Here is a 19793-nt window from a genome sequence, read left to right as displayed (position 1 = left end):
GAATTTGTATTTCAGATGACCAGGGGCTGAGCTGCCTGCTGTTAGGTGATTTCAGTGATTCCACACTCCTGGAGCTGTGTGCTCTCCACCTTTGGTGACGTGGGCAGGTGGTGAGGGAGTGTTTTGCTCCTCCACGTGTGCTGGGAACCACGCAGGAACTGGTCTGGTTGCTGCATAAGAAATTTTGTAAATGTTGTTGCACATGCAAGCTCTGTCTGCTCACTGGTTTTCTGTGGCCCCCCCACAACCAAATTGTGATATTTTTTTTTGAGTCTGTAGAAGCAGTGCAAACCTGAAGCTGGAGCAGCATTTCTTAATGAGGGTTTTTCAATGCCTCAGTTCCCATAGTGATGAGGATAAGCAGTGCTCACACTTGGGTGCCTGGGTTGTGTGTGTGAGTACGTGTGCCTTGCATAAGACTGGGAGGGCAGTGCCTGCTGCTTTTCCTGGAAATAGATTTGGGAGGGAGGAGGTGTTGGAAGCTGTCTCTGCAGAGCTGTTGCTGCAGACCAGCGTGCCTCAGGGAGGTGAACAAGTGCAGGGTGACTGTCACTGGGGTCTTTGGTGGCTCAGACCCCTCCCACCAAAGGAATTCCCTTCATCATGAGTTTGCTTTTCATCTGCACACTGTTTATTAGGAGTTACAACTTGCAGGAAATAAAATGCAGTCCTTGAAGGCAAGGGAATGTGATGTTAGTCATCGATATTAGTCATTGACACTTTGTGCCTTATGGGCTGTTCGGGCTCTTTGCTGAAAAAGGAAATCTTTCATTAGCTAATTATTCTGCTGTGAGGGCATCAGCAAATAATAGAGTTCTGCTACAGTGCTGTGGAGTGCCTGCCTGTGTGATTAGGGGAGAAGGATGGGGAAATCTTAAAGAAGTTGTAACAGAGCTGAAAAATAGTAATGGCTTCAAAATGTTCACAGTTGGCTCCCTGGCAGCAGTCAGTTTCAATAAACCTTCATGCCAATGAGGGGTCCCAGTGGCAGGCGTGGTGTGGTATCTGGATTTTGACTGATTTCTTGTGGTCTTTCACACTATGATGAGTGCACTGTGACGTTGTCATGCAGCAGAGCCACTGACACATGTTCATCTCTAATGGGAGCAATGCTGTAGCTTACACAATTGAAATGGCAAAAAACAGTATCCCAGTGAGCTTGCAGCTGGGAATTAGGGAAACTGTAGGAATGGAGTTCACCATTTCTCCCGTCAGCAACATGCAAGGAAAGGCAGTTGCACCTCTTGAGATACTTGGTTGCTTTTTTTGCAAGAGTGATGCTAATCTTCCCTCCTTGGTGTTGTATTTGTTCTGTGTGGATGGAAAATAAAGCTGGTTGATTCTGTGTGTGTGCACATGAAGATAGACATTTTAATTAGATGTGCTTTTTCTTTTCTGACATCTTTATGACAGATACATAGGTTTTCATAAGCTTTCCTTGTTAATATCCACTTGCCTTTACAAGGTTCATTTTTCTCTGCAATGTTGCTTTAACCCAGTTTTTCATTTTGCTGCAAGTCACTTTAATTAGGACATCTCTGTTCAGGTTTCTGTAATTTAGCTTTACTGCATGGGTCTGTCAGTGGATAATCAATTGTCCTGCCTGAAACCATAATTTATATAAGGAAAAACCACCTTTCTCAAAGAAGTCATTGTAAAGTCTGTACCAGTGCATGTATTTGTCTGTGCAAAAGGGAATTGCTAGCAATCAACTCTGTGTTGGAAAAAAATCCAGTATCTGCATGACACTTTTCCCAATATAGTTATTTCAGTTACAAAGCTGTAAATCACATCTGAAATTAACTTAGACCTTTCTAGCAGACCAGGAATCCTGTAGTAAAAACCATAGGAAACACTTTCCATATCTAGTGCCCATGAGGAATGCTGTGAAGTAGCTGGTGCTTAAAGGGTGACAGAACTCCAGCCTCTGGCAGCTCTCTCCAACATTGTTGTCTCACAGTCTTTTGGTGGGGAGGGAAACTTTTGAGTTTCCCAGTCCAAAAGGCATGACACACACCCTTTTTTTCTCTTTTCCAGGATCTTTCCCAGAGAGTATCTTCTCCAGCAAATCCATCTGTACTCTCTCGCAGACCTTCAGCAGGTAAGTTTCTTCAGCTAATTCTGCCTCTACACAGCAAACCTGTTGTCATCTTCACTGCTAGTTGTACACCCCCCTTCTAGCTCATCACAGCATAAATAGCTGTGCTTCAAGCCAGCTCTGTGGTTTATACTCCAGTACAAAAATTGGTTAACAGGGGCATTGGTTAGGGGGGAGAGAGGGAAGGCTTAGAGCCTCAGTGTTGGAAAGGGGCTGGAAAGAAGCTGTGAAAGAACTGCAGTATGCAAAGGGAACTTTGCTGTGAGAAATTTGTCATCTGATCAATGAAGGTTCAGCCTACAGGTGGCAAGCAGTAGGTATTCCTCTGCTTGAAAGAAGAGTTATTCAGGAATTTGGGAGTTTGTACAGTCCCTGGAACAAGATGCTTTATTTACAAAGTCTGCAAAGCATTACCACAAGAGATGTTTTTTAGAAAGCCCACAAAAACCTCAGGAAGCTGCTACCTCAAGTTCAGTGGTGCCATGTTCTGTGACAGATGTGACCACAGCAGGGGTAATGTGCCAGCAGAACAGGTCTCTGCATTGATACTGGTTGAACTGAGCAAGCCTGGGTTCACACTCTAGTGCCATTGCCAGTGATATGCAAACCATGTTGTTTGCAGCTTCTTCCACTGATGTTTCCCTTCCCTAGTGGTCCCTTTTCTGCAGGGGAATGGGTCCTGTTGCCAGATTTAAACTGAGGCAGTTCAGGTGCCCCTGGGAGCCAGGCACTATGGAACTGCAGCAAACGTGGCTTTTGATGGCTGGTGAAGTCACAGGCCAGAAATTATTCCATGTGTAAAATGAAAAGGCTACTCATCAGAGGTCTAAAACTGTTTCCACGTCTTTTCAACATGTTCTGCTATCTCATCTTTAATAACCAAGCCAGGAAAAAGCAAGCTACTTAACGCCAGGGCTGCAGTCTCCCTGGTGGGCCTGTCTGTTAGCCCTCAGTGCTTTGTAAGCTGCTTAATCAGTTCCTAACATTGGTAGTAGATGTTTTAGAAGCAATCAGCAGCTTATCAAGCATCCTGTGGGAGGGAGGGAGTCACAATTCATCCATTGATTTAGCAGTTCCCTTTAGCATGTTTCTTTGTGTTTGTGTTTGCAAGACACCTTCTGTTCCCCTGAGGGCCCCAGCCCCAAACTTACCATATTTAGAGGCGGTGTAATTTGATTACCATTTATGCAGGGGTGGGCTAAATTGCATTTGCCTTTTAATCCAGCACTATCCTTGTTGTCAGCCTGGAGAGGGTTTTCCACATTTCAGAGGCTCCAGGGTTGGAACTGGATTGACCGTTTTTGTCACAGTGGAACCAGAGTGGAAAGGGAGGGGAGGAGAGCCCCACTGAGGAAATCAACCCAAGAGCTGGAGCCACACTCACACCCTCCCAGCCCCTGCCTTCTCCCTGGTTTGCCCCTTGCCACTGCTTTTCTCCCACTTGCTCAGAATTTTCTATGACCTGCAGTTTGGGTGGGTTTTTTAGATCTTAAAATCGTTTCCCCTCCTTTTGATTCCTCCACTGCCCATTTCCTCATATCCACGGGCTGCTTTTGCACTGTGTCCTGCTGTCATGTAGATTGCATGTGTTTGGGGAATTAACTAAAAGGTTTATTAAAGATTAATGGAAAGATAAGACATGGTGAGTGAATTAGAAAAGCAGAGAGGGGTAATCTTCAGATATGAGCAACACTTGCCCTGGTTAGTCTCAGCTCAATTCTAATTCATTTCCTAGCCAAGTTCTCTTAGAAGATCCTAGAAAACATAGGTTGTTTCCTACCAACCATCTGAGTTTCAAAAATGTAGTATGAGGGTCTGTTCTTAGGTGTAAAAAAGTTGAAATTCCTGTTTGCCTGTAGATGAGGTAGCATATCATACTATTCTGAAATTAAATCCAATTTATATCTTTCCAAGCGTTACAGAACTCCATGCATAGACCCTATGGACATGGCAGAGTTACCTGGTGGCTATCTTGAGCTGTCTGGTGGTCTGAGGATGGTTGTCAGTTGGATCTGTTTGGACAGGGCTCTACTTTAATTGTGAGGTTAAAAGCAGAATGGAAAAAAATTATATTAAAAAAGCCCTTAATTTTGGAAACTCACCAAATCCTGGTGAGGTAGTAGTTTACACAGGAAAAAAATACATCTGAGGTGACAAAATATTTGAATTAAAAATTACGTATGGAATTACATTGAATCACTGTGTAAATACTGTTATTCAAAATATAACTGGATTTCATTTGGTTTATCTCCATTTACTTTGGAACCAAAGTGAGCTAAATTCTATTAAGGTCTGTGTGTCCACACAGGGATTTAATGTAGCATAATTTATCTATTTTAACATTGTAGATAAACTAATCCCTTAAAATTTAATTAAAATATCCATTTAGTTCAGATCAGCTTTCCTGGCTATCTGCCTGTAGATGAACATATAAACAGTGTGAAGAGAAAGGAAGGAGAGGAGAGTCCTGTTCCCACAGTAATAAGCACAGGTCTTAGAGTGAGTATCAGGTGCACGTGCAGAACATGCACTGAGCATGAGGAACTTCATGCCACACTGCTATTATTGAGGCTGGAACTTGATCAACTTTGAGAGGATCAAGGATCCATAAGGAGGATATCCACAGTTACACTACATAAGATAAAGAGATTAAAAGGTTTCAGAATAGACATATTATTTACTGAGAGGATCAGGAAGGTGTCTTCTCTCTTGACAGGCAGATCAGAGATTTCATCTTCCCCTGACCTGTGGAGTACTGGTCACAATATCTGATAGGGGCTTGGACTAGGTGAGCAGCTCAGCTAGGAGAAGCATTTCCACTATGAAAATCTTCATGTTTTTTCTCAAGATCTTGCACATATGAGATTCCCTGACAAAAATGTGGAGAATAAAAATGAGCTTCAATGAAACATAAGTTCCACCTAATTTGAGCCTAGTATGTTGTTAGATGGGCATTAGGAAGTTAGCACAAAGAGGTTGTTAGGTCTCTTTCACTTCTCCAGGCTTGTAACACGTGCTGTACTCACATCACAGCTCCAGGCACAGTTGCCTGTTGACTCCCAACAATAATAAAGACTGCAAGTAGATGTAGACTTTTTTTTTTTTATTTGCTTTTTTTTGCTTTGTTTTTTTTTTCAGAAGTAAAACTTCTTTTCTGGTCACTCGTCCTCACACAATTACAGGTGGGAGTTCACTGTGCTCTTTAGGGGCAGCAAAATGCCAAGCACAGTTGTGCCCCAGCTGCCACAGCTCAGGGTTCAGCTCTGCAGTGAGGACATGGATTCCTGTCCTCAGCCTCCCAAGCACGTGTGACAGAGGTGCACGTCCAGCTGGATGGGAGATGTTGCTCAGGGTGTAGAGCTGGTTTAAAACAGTGCTGGGTTTTACTTCTCATCTTCAGGCACAGGAGATCTGGGCTCTCCTCCCAGCTGTGCTGCAGGTTTTCTCTGAAACACAGCACAAGTGATTTTTAATGGGATTAAGGTAAAAAAGGTCCCCCGTTGCTATGTGTATGTTTAAATAGACATCCTGGCCACAACTGAGTTCAAAAGAGGTAAACCAGCATTTTGGAGAGGTAGGCCATCTGACCTATGTTAAATATGTTGTGCAATTTAAATATGTGGAGATTTTGAGGCACGTAGATAACGCTGTACTTGACCTCTGTAAACGTGCATCTTGGACCATAACCAGATACTGCTGGTGGCTGTCTGTGTGTCCTGCCTCTGCAGCCTCTCTGGCTCTGGTAGCTGCATAGCAGGAGAACATGAAAACAGTCCTAGGATGGGAAGCAGGCACACTACACATTTCCATAAATATTGAAAGGTCTGATAACAAACCAGCAATTAAACAGGTTGTATGCTTTCCTGTGGCTGTGGTTCCTTTATCACTCCTTTCAGTCACTCCCTGGAGCTCCTAGCAGTGAGCTGCCTTGCAGCAGAACAGGAAATGTCAGGTGGGCTGATTCTCCAGGTGTGTGCTTAATTCCCCAAAGTGCTGACAGCTCTGCCTACTATTAGTGTTAATGGCAGGGATCTTACCCCTGTTTCCTTTCTGTCACAGCTGTGCTGGGAAAGGGAGTTGCTGTCGTTCAGAGTGGCTCATGGTCAGAGCAGCCAGGAGCATTTTGGCAAGTGACAGCCAGGAAGACAAGTTCATCTGAGTTAGGTGTGTTAAAGCCTTGGAGGCCACGTGTGGAGCTACAGCAAGTTTGTTAATAGCTGTTCTTCACAGCAGAACTCGTTTTTTCAGTGCTTGAAACCAGAGTTTTCAACAGGGCTTACTAAATATGGGTGGTGCTTTTCCCTGTGAATATATAATTCAGGCAGCTTGGCGTGAGGGTGGCTTTTCAGAATGAAAGTCTGTTTAAAGCAATACAGCCGTGGTGCCAGGGGCTTGCAGGAGCTCCTGAGTTGAAAACTTTCAGCCCCCAGAAGAGGCAATAGCAATCTAATTTTTACCATTTATTAATTATTATTAATTTTTTCTAATGCTTTGGACTAACCAGGGTTATTCTATTCTGTTTAAGTTTTGGGTTTTTTTACTGAGCAGAATGAAAGGCCCAGTACTGGAGACCAGGGCTAACAGTGTGAAAGACTGGGATCTAACCTTGTTGCCTCTTTTAAAAGGTCTGCTCAGGAGAGACAGCTGGACATACCTCAAGGAATAACATACCAAGTAACCACATTTTCTGAGGAAAAAAATACTGTCTTGGGGCTACTTGCTTGGAAGAGAGAAGAAAAATTTTTTAAGAAATTTTTAAAAATACACTTTGTACTCACAGAGATTTTTTCAGAGTAACCCTAGCTGTTTCCTTGGTATGTTGCTCCCTTGTTCTAAAATCCTTCAGAGAACTCCTCATTAAAATGCCCTGATCCAGTCCTGTGCAAGGCAGGAAAGTTTCTAATTTTGTGATATCGCTCAGGAAATAACGTCTTACTCAGTGGGCATGTAGAGTCAGTTAATGTCTCTGCATGCAATTGCCTGCTTAGGATCTAAAAGAAAAGTCAGGAAAAAAGAAGCCCATATATACTCTCTGCCTGAATGCATATTTGCTTGTCTGTGTATTTAGAGGAATGTATGGTTTTGAGTTAAGGAAAGTGCTTTCTGCTTTCTACCAGCCAAATTCCTGCTACTCTTTCAACCTTATTTGATTAAAACAGCCTTTAACCTTTGCTGGAATACCTGTTTCTTAAAACAATCTATAATTCATCCCTGCAACAAGATTAGGAGAATTTGGGGTGTGACAAAATTGACATGTAGCTGCCTGGAAACCTCGGGGGAAGGGGAAAGGAAAGTCCATGGAAAGGCAGTGAGTATGAAGGCTGTGGGGCTGGAGCCTTGTTGCAGGGCTGGCTGGGGAGTTGGCACAAGTTGTTTGTTCTGAGACAATTCCATCTCTTTGTCACTTGTGTCAGCTTGTGCCCAGAGACCTGCTGAAATTCCAGGTTTTTCTTCCTTGCCATGAGCAGAGCAGGGCAGTGCTTGCAGGGACCTTGTCATCCTCTGCCTCCTGCTATAAATTCACCAGGACTGTCACTGGTTTCTTTCTCTCCCCCAGCCAATGTAAAGCTCCATCTTCACCTTGCCCCCCGCCTGCATGTGCTTGTCACAGATGAGCAGCATTTGCTCTTGACCTTGTTTTGTTTTTCCTCCCCTCCCCAGTCCCTCTTGCAGTTGGTGGTTTGTTTGTGGAGCATCCGTTGAACACCACATTAAAGCACAACGTGCTGAGTGATGGGGATCGGAAGGAGCAGCCAATGGCTCTGTCGTCAGTGCTGACTGCCTGCTGCAGGGGGCTCAGGGACAGCTTTTATTTCTGTTTATTCAAATTCTCACTCATTTCTGCTGCAGTTTGATTTATTTGGTGGTTGTTTTTGTGGGTTTTCTTGTTCTTCACAAGTGTTTATGGCCAGGTTTCCTTTCGGGATGTTCTCTGCCCCGTGCGAGTGATGGGTTAGGTGGCTGTGCAGCCTGGCTTTGTGTCAAGGCCAGCCCTGGCAAAATGGTGTCGTGTGTCAGAGACAGCACCTGGTGCTGGTGTCAGCCGTGGGTGAACCCAGTCCCTGGCCTCACCCACTGCCACCCAGCTGACACCCCTGCCACAGGCTGGACAGGCCTTTGGGACACCAGGAGCTGGGGTTCTGGTCCAACAAAAGATGGGCTTCTCTTGGAGGTGCTGCTGTGTTCTTTTCTCTGATTTGTTTTAAATCATTGCACAGTGACTGATTCTAGTCTGTGTGTACCCAAATGTTGAGAAATCATTCCTCCCTGCAGTCACTTGCCATTGAAATAAACAAGGCAGGCAATCTAAAAGAGATGACTGGAAGTCAAAACGGAGCAAGGAAAGCTGACCAGCCCCCTGTATTGCACAAAAGATGGGGCAGAGCTGAGATCTGATATCTGCCTCTCTGGGGCCTTTACCTCATGCTCGTCCTTCCTCCTTCCATTTCCCTTTCCTCTGGACTCAAGATTAATTGTGCATTGAGCTGGTAACAAGAATTCGTGGCGTTAAGAATCTGGTGAACGGAAGGGAGAAAATCCTCAAGGAAATCAGCAGTCCACGAGCATTGTCTGTTCCCTAGATATAAATGACCAGGAACTTCCCAGGCAGGGAATGTTTTCCCTTTCTGTTCTCTTGCTTGCATTATCCTTAGCTAAGCATATTGTAGCATAATTGTGTCTAGTCCATGTTTTCATCACAGGAATCCCAACCTTGCTGAAATCTGTCAAAGGGCAGACATAAGGCTCAGTTTCCATGCTTAAGAAAAAAAAAAATCATAAAATACCTGCTTGATCTCCAGTTAGCAAGTAGGTAAAGGTGACCATTGTAGCTGTCCTACACCCCAGTCTGCTTTTGTTCTTCCCAGCCTGTGACAGGGGTTACCTGAGGCAGGGAATGTGTCACAAAATGGTTTCTGAAACAGAATGGGCTATGTAAGGATAGATAGGAGGTCAAGTGTGAAGCAAAGATGGTTGACTGCAGCAAAGAGATGTGAAGCAGGAATTAGGAACAACTTCTCAGCCATTCTGAGCACTGGAGAGTTGTGGGATCTCTGTGGTGAGAAGGTTTTAAGCAAGTCAGTCTGTCAGCTGGCTGTGCTGCAGGGGAGGTTGCTAAAGGTGGGGTTTTTTAGCCCCATTTTCTTATATCCTTGGTAGTTCTTTCAGAAGCGTATTTCTCAGCTGTCCTAGGGGTGAAAAAAGATGTGTTTGGTCCTCTTCCACAAAGCTTCCACCAGTGGAATTTGGAGGGTAGTGAGAGCAGTTGTGAATCCAAGCCAATCTGGTCAGGAGTTTTTATTTTCCCTTTCTTTCAGTCTAGGGAGCACATTCTCTGTGGTACTCATGAGTCTGGGCAAGGCAGGAGCTTACCCCTGAGCTTGTCAGCAAAAGGCTCAATTCAGAAATTAAGCAGCTAGGAAGGGGCAGCAACCTTGGCTGTAGAGGATGGTGCAGAGCTGTGCATCACCAGCAGCTACTCCTTCAGACAGCCTCCTTCTGCCAGACACACTTGTGACAACTAATCCCAATAATTAAACTATCTTCCATCCCTTCAATGTATGTAATTGGGGATGGTGAATGAGGTACACGAGCTTCATGTCTACTGGCCCTTCTGTTTTCTCTGTGCCTCTTGGCCTTCTCATGTCTTTTCTGCATTGCGTCAGTGCCTCCTGGCAAATTCTGTCTGTGTCTGCCTCTCATATAGTGCCAAGTGTGTGTCTGGCCTTGAGAAACAACCATAAATTTTCTTCCGTCAGGAGGAGAGGCTGGGACAATCTGGTTGAGATTTGAAGCTGTAGTTCAAGGTGGTGTAGGGGTTTCAAATCACTTAACCCATCCCCTCCAGGAGTCACTTGTGTCTGCCATGTAAATCAGACTGGAGAAATAAGTGGAACTGATCACTCAGTACTCCAGAAGGAGGTTACAAGGCAAGCCTATGTCTTTAAATAGAGTGCCTTCTAATAAAAATTATCTGCAGGGAAATATACCAGCCCCTGCACGAGTAGGTAATGTTACTGCCTCAGTGTTGGCCTATAAAACAGCTTTATCACCTCTGTGACAATAATGATTAACAAGCTGATTTACAAGGGTGGGGTCACTAGGCCGTTTGGCAGATTTAGCTTGTCTGAGAGTGGCAGGGACACAGAAGCTGAGTTACAGTGTTTTCACCACTTCACCTGGAGTGCTGAGCCCTGGTGGCAGGGCTCTTATGCAGAGCTGTAGCAGCAGATTCTCCTCGGTGAAGATACAGGATTCTAGGGCTTCCTCCTGTGCTTCTGGTACATGGGCAAATTACAGGTCCAGGCCTGAGGAGAATTTGGGACATTTCTAGCTGAGTTTTTGTTCCTTCCTAGGGCTTATTCCCTGTTTCCTTAGCCACAGTGAAGGTGTTCTAGGCACGCTGTTACAGCATGCCTGGGGTTGTTGACTGTCCCTTGTGTCAGAGCTGGCAGAAGGTACAGATGTGGGTGGATTCCTCTTTTCTCTGAGATTCTGGATAGCTTCTACTAAAGTACCCTCCATCTGTTGCTTCTCCATTATCTTGGATCTTAATATAAGGGAAAAAAAAAGTTTTTTTTAAACTGTTTCTGATTTTACTCTCATTATCATATGTTGGAAATTACTCAGACTAGCAAATTTAATGTAACAATTACTTTAATCCAGAAACCTTTGATGTGGTTTAACACACCGTTACACTTTTCAGAATCTGGACTTGTCAACCTTGGCAGTTCCTCACATGGAGCAGCACAGTCTATCTGAAAGCTTGGCAAGCTCCATGCTCCTCCTGCTCCTAGTTTGGACAGTCCTTATGTAGGTGACTGAAGGTATTCATGATCTCCATGCTATGGAAATATTTACTGCAGTTTTAGAAGCTGGTAAAAATGCACAGGCAGGGCAGGAGATTTGCTGACCCTCACTCAGATTCACAGCACAGACTTGTGCAAAATGGAGGTCTCACCCTTTACCTTTTCCTTCTTAGCTGGCATTGCTGACAGGAGCTCTGCCTCAAAGCAAGCACTCTCTGCCCTGAAAAGTGTCTCAAGTCTCTATTGATTTTTTTCTCTCCTGTCTAGAATGTTCATCACATCTGGTGATAAACTGGGGAGTTTAACATCTGTTCTTTAATGGCTTTTGCTCCCGTGGAACTCAAGCTCAGATTCCAGCCTCAGTTGGGAGAACATCCTGGGACTGCCATCGTGGTTCTGGGGTGTCTGAGCTGAGTGACCCTGGGCCTGCTCACAGGAGAAGTTTTGACACTTTGGTTACATGTCCTGTGCTGTTCCCAGCTTATAAAGCACTTAATGAGCAAGTGTTACCATAAAACTCCTTGGGGACTGCAAGTGGAAATACTCCTTTTTGCTTTCAGGATAAATGGAAATGAGGATTTTATTCTCATTAGCTATAAACACAAGAGGAGGCTGCAAGGAAAAGTCATATCCTGTGTACAGCCTTGAGGTCTCTGATGAAGCAAAATGACACAAAATTTACAGATGCTAAAAATAGTGGTAGTATCAGTTTGATGTTGCATTTTGTCCTCCTCCTGTAATACAGTAAAATGGCCTGTAATTCACATTGCAGAATTGCATACATGGCTCTTTGAAGATCTCATCTTCATTGTATGTCTGCAGTGGCCAAAGTTAGAAGCAGCCCACTGCAGTGTTGCCATGAGCCATACAAATAACTAAATAAAGAGGGACACAAAACAGCAGCTCCTCAGGGGCAGCTGCCCACTCCCAGGGCATCTATCTCCCTTAGCTTGGAAGCTCTTCAGCATAGGAAACCTTTTGTGCCTTGTACAGACTTAAATTCACTCCTGGTGCTTAGGAGGGTATTTGATCATGTTAATCTTGTTTATGGCATTGTATAAAATATGATTTTAATTCAGAGATTCAACTTTTAAGTCCTTGCTGACAGTGACATTAGTCCAGAATGGGAGAGTTTGTTTGCAGCTCTTTCAGCCTGGCAATTTAATCTGAGCTCATGAGGCCTGGTGGTTCCTGTAGCATGAAAATACTTTGGGAAGTATGTGTATGTATTGTGATTTCTTCACAATCTTTGCATGAGTATCTCATCTGTCAGTTGAAGTGGCTGTTTGGAGGGTGATTGTAGCCTTGTCACTAGCTGGATGCCTTCACTGTTTCTTTCCTCCTGTTTTTTGAATACTGTCAGTTTTCATACTTTTCCCTTCTCCCAAGCTGTTTGGCTTTCAGACCCTTTGTAACTCTGGAGTCTGCAAGCAAAACATTTCTTCCTTTAAAATTAAAACCAAAACCCATTTTAGAGAAAGCTAAACTAACTCCTAGCCATCTGCTAGAAGGTTACTAATAGCACTGCCTTGAACTAGGGCTTCGTTTTTCTGTTTGTTGCAGCAGCTTCTCTGCACTGTTTACGTTGTAGTTGAAGGGGATCTTCCTACACCAGGATGCAATAGGAATGTCATTTTTCCTCTGCCCTGAGCAGATGTCCTGTCTGCAGCAGTAGCAATAACACTGCCCTTCCTGTTGTTGCAGATGTGGTTGGCAGGCTGGAGCTGAAGGCAGAAGAGGGGCACATTTCAGCCCGTGCCATTCCGTGCCACCAGCACCTCCTTTCCCACCTGTGCTCTCCAGCAGTGGCTCTCTCTGTTGTCCTGAAACACATTTATTTCCTTTCTGCTTCATGGTGGAGAGGAATGCTTCCAAAATCTCTGTTGTTCTTCTCTGCCTTGACCTTTGCTTTCTCTGGGTCTGAGGACAAGTGGCCTGTTACCCTGTGGAGGGGAGGAGTGAACTGAATCTGGCACACATGTCAGTGCAAATCTCCCCACTCTCAGGCTTCAGGGTGCAGCCCCGTGCAAGCCTTCAATCTACAATTATTGCATTCTTTTTCCTTTTTATAGGAGGTCACTATCAAATCCCTTGACACTTTTCTGTCACTAATCTGGCAGGCTGCCATTCAGCCCACAGGAAGCCCAAGAGAGAAGAATATACACTTAGAGCCTTATTTCATCTTCATTATTCCCTACACCAGCAGAATTCCTTAAACTCTCTGAAGGTTTGATCTGAATGGAAGGTATTTTGCCTGAATAGCACCCCTTATTGAGGCATTGTCACAAATTTAGATGAGTGTTGTGGCTAGCAGTTTAATCTGTACTGTGTGGCCATTTTTTCACACCAACACAGAGAGTGCTAATCACTTCTAATGGTCTGGCAGGATTGTCTGGCAGTGAGAGACTTCTTGATTTGAGAGATGGACACAAGGAGAAAAACCACAGTTCCTATTCAAGAGCTTATCTGAGAATTTTTTTCATTTTGGCAGTGTGGGAAATACTGTATTTCAGTGGTTTTCAGTAGGAAACAACCTTGCTAAAGGAGGAAAGGCAGGGTTCCATTTGCAAAAAATATGCAGAAAAAATGTGCTTTGGAGAAAAGGAACAAAGACAGAGATTTGTGCGTAAAAATAACATGAAAAAAAATCAGAAATAGATGGCAGTATCAATCACTGCCAGTTACATGATAATACAGAATGTCTGCTTTTTTGTGCCTTAGAATAGGAATGCATTGTTGTACATAAAATGATTACTGACCTTGTATGTTAATGTCATCTAGACACTAAGAGAAATATGGTAAGTTTGTTTCTGTGGTTGGGTCATGGCCAGTTCATTGGCTGCTACAATCACTGTGATTTCATGGTGCTGTAGTTGTTGGGAAGTCCCTTTCCTCTCATTTTAACCAGCAGCACTTATCTGCATTTCTGTACTGATCAATATTGTCTGTCCTCCTTCAGGGAGTTGTAGTCATTTTGGGGCATTTCACTCCATGTTGATTTTTTATTTCAGGTGATTGAAGGAAAGCTGGCTCCTTTCTTGGGGAAGGTGATCAAGTTTGCCACCTCTCACGTGTACAGCTGCAGCCTTTGTAGTCAAAAGGGTTTCATCTGTGAGATTTGCAACAATGGAGAAATCCTTTACCCCTTCGAGGACGTTGCTACAAGCAGGTACTGTAGTGTCAGGCACACACTGACTCCTGTTTGATATCCTTGCAGCTTCTCAGCCTCCTGACCTCTTGTTTCAATAGCCAGGAGCTGGATCCCAGTAATGCATGTTTCTGGGCAGCTGCACCAGGTTACTGGTCTGGGGAGGCCACCACCAGCTGACTTGGACATGGGTGGGAAGAGCTACTTCCCAAAGCCCTGTAAGCCCATAGCAGCTGTTCTAAAGAGCAAGAGCCCCCAGCAGGATCACACTGTGGTTTATCCAGAGCTCTTCTGAGTTAGCAAAGTGTCCTGAAAAGCCAGATGGGTCTTCTGGGGTGATCACAGACATCCTTCTGGTAGCTAATGTCACTGGGATATACTGGGATTGTCCAGTGTAGAACAGGAGCCATCTGTTCTGAAGTATTTTCCTCCTGAGATATTATGCTTAATTCTTTGCTATCTGTGTGCACACTCCTGTGTGCCTGTGGAAGCCAGAGTTTTGTTTTTTTAAAAACCTGACATTGCTATTCTCAGGTGCCTACAAAATAAATAGAAGCATGTGCCAGTCCTAAGCTAGACAAAATTTAATTCACATTATTTGGAGAACTAGATGCCAGATCAGGGGCAGAAGTGAAGGGAAAACCTTAGAAGCAAAATGCAGGAAATCAGAGAGGACTTAGCCAACACAGAAGTGTTACCACACTTTTTCACAAATGTCTTGGATTTTGAATAAAGGAGAGGGTTGTTTGTTCTTTTATTTTTAACTTGACCAAAAGACATTGCAACACAGCACAGCATTCCTCCACAGATAAGTACTTTTCTGGTTTTTTCAAATACAGTAATTTCGGTTTGTTCTCCAGTCTGTTCTAATGAAGAAAAAAAAAAAACAAAATTGAAAAGCCACCTTTGGAAAAATTCAGGACCAGCCTGTTAAAAGGGCTTCATTAGGTATCCGAGTTCCCCTGTGTGCTCAGAGATGTTAAATTACCAGTAACCAAGGACTGCTCGTTGGGGATTTTCAGCCTGACCTGAGTTTCAAAGACTGTTTGCTCATTCTTTTTTCCAGTCTCTCATTCTGAAAAATAGATTGACAAAGCAGTGGGCATAAGCTAAACAAGGTGTGCAGCTGAGCTCTATAAACGGCTCTCAAGAAAGGAAAGGGGTGCATGGTGAGACAGGCTGAGTTACAAAGGAGGACATAAAACATGAGATGTCTGTTGAGACTGTAGAAAAGGCAATTGAAGATATTCCCAGAAGATAGATGAGAATGTGTAAGAGCATTTGGGGAGGCAAGTTTACTTGAAGTGTTTGTACATTTGATTTGTCTGGGGGATTTTTGGTCGCAGAAACATTGTTGAGTGTAAACTGTTCCACCCTTCAGCTGAGATGAGACATACCCTGCAATTAGAGGGTTTAAATCCTTCTGGAATCAAATAGTGTTTGTCAGCAGTTCACTGAAAGCCAAAAGAAGCTGCTCTAGCTCCTGGTTTTATGTGAATTAGGTGCCAGAAAGGACTTTTTTTCATGTTTCACACATGAAGTTGTGGTTGATATCATGCCAAAGGCAGTGGTCTCTTAATGATTTTAATTAAAACACAATTAGCATGAAAGGTTTCTCTTTCGTATTTTGTCAGAGGTCATTCTGCCTACTCCTTTTCTACTCCTCACTACGCCTTGCTTTTATCCCCAGCATTTTCCATTTCCCTTCCTAGTTAGCTTTCTCATCTCATTCCTGCTCACCTCTATGAAGCCAACCAGATTCAGGGCCATGTTTTTGCTCTTTTCCACCCTCAGGGTGGAGGCAGCACCTGCCACCAGAGGAGCTGCATCAGCTGCACAGCAGTGAGGGAGAAGGCCAGGGAGAGGGGATTTGTGTTCATCTCCATCTCTTAGAGAGAAGAGAGCTCTCTGAGGTGGGTGTGCTGGCCTCTACAGACACAGGGGGAAGGTGAGGGCTAGCAACAGGGAGATGTACAGAGCAGCCTCTGGCAGGTGGAAGGCACTAAAGGTTCAAGTGAAGGCTTGAATTTGTACCTGAAATTTCTGAAGGTGTCTTCAGCTTTCCTTGATAGCCAAGTGGTGAACAGAGCTCTGAGTAAACAGCTCAGATTTGTCGTTTAATTGTATCACACTGAGGCCACAGTGTGCAGTGAGGGTTGATCATGATTACCTTTGTGAGCCCTGCTTTTCTGGAACTGCTGTCTGCAGCATCCTATTCACATTTTGTACTCAATACTAGACTGCCAAGTACCCCTGCTGTAGCAGCTGAGAGCCAGAGGGAAGAGCAGCTGAAATCTGAAGATAATATTTTTCCTTCTTGATTTGGAGTGTTGTTCATTCACTTTTGAGCAAGCTGCTGCTTCTAACTGGACTGTCAGGTTAGAAATATTTTCAGAAGTGGGTGCCTGGCAGCTTTTGCACAATTCACCTTCCTGTTGAATGTTTGAAATGTGAAGTCTGTTTTGGGTGTGTGTGTGTGTGTGTGTGTGTGCTGAGCTAGCACCTGTTATTCTGGCTGCCTCCCTGACCTTTCTCACTCTGTGGAGAGCAGAGTGACAGCTGTCAGACAGGCTGTTATCATTCATTCCCAGGTGGTCCTCAGCTGGCTGCTACCTTTCCATCTTCATGGTCTCTTCTTAGGTCAGCTTAGAGGTGGAGAGATTGTTTCTCTCCAAAATGTTCTCAGCAGTTTCTGGAGCAGCCTTCACTAGGAATTTGTGAGGGATGGGTCTTGTTGAGATAGATAGAGCTGAGAGAAAAGGAGGGCCCCTCTCCAGGACTGGAGCTTTTCTTTGGGCAGGTTATTTGCTTGAGAGTCATTTTTGTCGGTCCTTGAGCAAACAGAGTGAATACCTGGGTTATGCACTCCTCAGGGTTTGAATACACATATATTACATACCCTTCTCTCACTAATCAGCGTGACACATTCCTTTGTTGGCAAACGGTTCCAAAACAAACACAATCCCTTCACTTAATTAGCGGGTCTGTGGGCCCTGCCTGGCAGGCTCTTTACATCCTGCTCAACAATACAGCACAACAGTTTGCTGCCTTGAATGTTAGGGTGGGCTCACAAAGTCATAAGCTTTCTAATGATATTTCCTTTCTGTGGCTGTGCTTGGGAGGTGGCCCATCTGCATGGAGCTTAATGAAGCCACGATTCAGCAGTTAAACAGTTCCTTAAAAACTGTCCCATACTTGTGGGTGCCTCTTCCAGCCAGGTTGATTCCTCTTGTCACCATTTTCTTCTCTTCTGTCTTACCATTTATATAGCAGTTCATCAGGGTTCTTTCTCAATGTCAGCGTTTCAGCATCTTTTCAAAGGCCTTTAAATGGTGAGAACCACATTTAAAGCCTCCTGAGTTAATGACAAGTTTCATGGAGCAAATTGCCAGCTAGTGTAAACCCTCACAGCTCTGCTTTTGCTGGAGCTCTGGTGACTTAAGCAACCTGAGCATCTGCCTGCTGGTTTATTTCTTGGACCAATTTTGCCCCGGGCTGAGGTTTAGCAGAATAAATGTATAAAATTATCCTATTATATAACTAATTTTATTTTTACAGATGTTGTGAAATGAATTTTAACTATCCCTGGCTGTAAACTGGCTTGTTAGAGCTATCCTTGTCCATTTACTGTCAGCCAGGCACCACTCCTCAACTCTTTCTGGTACTACTTGTTCTTCATGAACATAGTGAAAAAAATTGGCTTTTTTGCCCACGATTAAAAAACATTAATGCAGAACTGAAAAGAAAATGTCTGTGCCTGTAATATGTGGCCACATTTGTTTTATAACCTAGAACAATTTGTATCAAGGTTTAAATCTTGAGGAGTGCTGAGAAAAATGCCATTGGGATGAGAATAGGATTATTCATTGGAAAGGGTTTTCTGTCCAGTTAGATAAGTAATTATAGATCTAGTAACAGTTACTCTGTGCTACCCAGGTAATAGTTTTTCTCTTGCCTGTGTGTCAGCATACAAGTGACTATTTCCACAATTTGTTGTGTTTTGCTGGTAAAGCTGGCTAGGAACTGTTTAGTCAGTTCTTGCCTTTTTTGTGGTGACTGCAGATGTGTGTGAACCCTGGAGAGCTGCTCATTTCTGTTCATTTATCAAGGCTAAACTGTTCCCATATTGTGAAGTTAATTTGTTCTGCAGGTCAGTTAAGCATGTAGACCTTTTAAGATACAAACCAGAAGGCCCAGGTCTAAAATAGACATGCCACAGGCTTACTGTGTCAGGCAGCTTGGATGCCTCTGTAATCTCTGGGCAGCATCCTGATAAGCCCAGTGGATGTGCCTCACTTCACACAGAGTGAGCAGTCCCACCGAGGGCTCTGAGCCTCAGCCTGGCTTCACCTGCATGCCAGAGGCTTTGCAAGGTTACAGCTCACCCTGCTGTGGACAGCCTGGAGCATGTGGGAGAAAGTTAAAGGGAGACTGAAATACACAGGACAGAGCACTTCCAGGAGATACCTTGGCACGAGTCAAAGGCACCACTCGAAGTGCAGCCTTTCCCCTCTCTTCTTGATGAGTTTGTTTTATGCTCAGCAGCCTTTCCCCAAGCTCAGTTCCCCTGAACTGTGCTAGAAGTTTAGTACCTCATTTTTGAAAGAGCTTAGCTTATCAGGTGTTGAGAGGTGCTTCAGAGCACCCTGAAGTGATCTGCTCAGCACTTTTTTTAAAGAAACTGAGGCACCTAAGTAGATGCTAAGTTCTCTTGATAATTTAATTTCACCTGAATCTGTCAAAATTGCTTAAAATCTTCTGGCTCAAATCTTCTGGTTTTTGTCTGTGCAGTGTAGCTCAGTAATGTTATCTAGAACACATAAAAAGAAATAGATAAAACGTAGTGGGCTTTTCATCAAGCATTGTATTTTGGAACTGGATTAGCTTTAGAGATAGTTTTTTACCTGCCTGGTGTCAGGGTGGTGCTAACTGGAGCACTGAGTGAGAAAACAGATGTTTATTTCAAGTAGGAAGTTCTCTTGAGCACTGCTCTGCCCTGCTGGTTCAACACAGCAGCCATCCATCCCCCTTCCAGTTTTTGTTCTATGGCTTCCCTCCTGCACTGCCTTCCTCACTAGATACTTCCCACTTGCCAGTCAGGACTTTTTAGTTCTTCCTCCCTCCTCATGCAAATTCTCCTTTGTAGACAGACTTCTCCAGCTCCAAATACAGTTCTGTGTAGTCCAGACAACACTTTTTCAGTGGCTTTTTAGCCCATGGGAGGCAACACTGACTCTAAAGTGCTCAGAAATTCTAAGATTACTTTAAGAGCCTTGTTTGTATATTTAACTTATTTCTTTAAAAGTTATGTTCCTTTTTTTCCCTCTTAGGTGCAGGCAGGTAGTTTTCAACATTATGGCAGAGCTACAAAGTCCTTTTTTATTAAAAGCAAAAGTCCTGGCTTAGTCACAGGATTCCAAGACTGGAGACTTAAAGTAAAATGCAAAGTAGTGCAGTCATGAAGGCAGATTGTGACTGTTGAGGGGCAGTGTGTCAATGTTCCTGTTAATAGTATTGCCTGATAAATATTTCATTATTTCATTATGTTCCTGTTAATAGCATTGCCTGACTCTGCTTTCAGCTCTTCAGCCACCACGTTGTGAACACAGTGCATTAATGGCAGGAGAGGCAGAGGGGCCAAGGCCTGCTGATGGTGTGGCACCTAGCAGAGGCAGAGGAGACCTCTCTGAGCAGTGGATCTGCCAGGCTCAGGGCTTTTCCCCTGGAGTATTGAGGGTAA

The 19793-nt window shown here is 44.0% G+C and overlaps 1 protein-coding gene across 6 annotated transcripts in view; it reads left to right on the top strand.

The window, feature by feature from the left end:
* PLEKHM3 (pleckstrin homology domain containing M3) overlaps positions 1 to 19793 on the top strand; it is an 88697-nt gene that overhangs the window by 47157 nt on the left and 21747 nt on the right. For all 6 annotated transcript variants that reach the window (XR_011726623.1, XR_011726621.1, XR_011726622.1 and 3 more), the window contains 2 exons: positions 2038 to 2101; positions 13917 to 14074. Coding sequence is in view for 3 of the 6 variants with exons in the window: in XM_071747961.1 (XP_071604062.1) it covers positions 2038 to 2101; positions 13917 to 14074 (222 nt within the window). In the remaining 3 variants the exon portion in view is untranslated. The remainder of the gene's footprint in view (positions 1 to 2037; positions 2102 to 13916; positions 14075 to 19793) is intronic.

Source organism: Heliangelus exortis, chromosome 6 (assembly GCF_036169615.1).
Source record: "Heliangelus exortis chromosome 6, bHelExo1.hap1, whole genome shotgun sequence".
NCBI lineage: Eukaryota > Metazoa > Chordata > Aves > Apodiformes > Trochilidae > Heliangelus > Heliangelus exortis.
The sequence above is the reverse complement of the archived record's forward strand: the minus strand, read 5'-3'. Positions and strand labels throughout refer to the sequence as shown.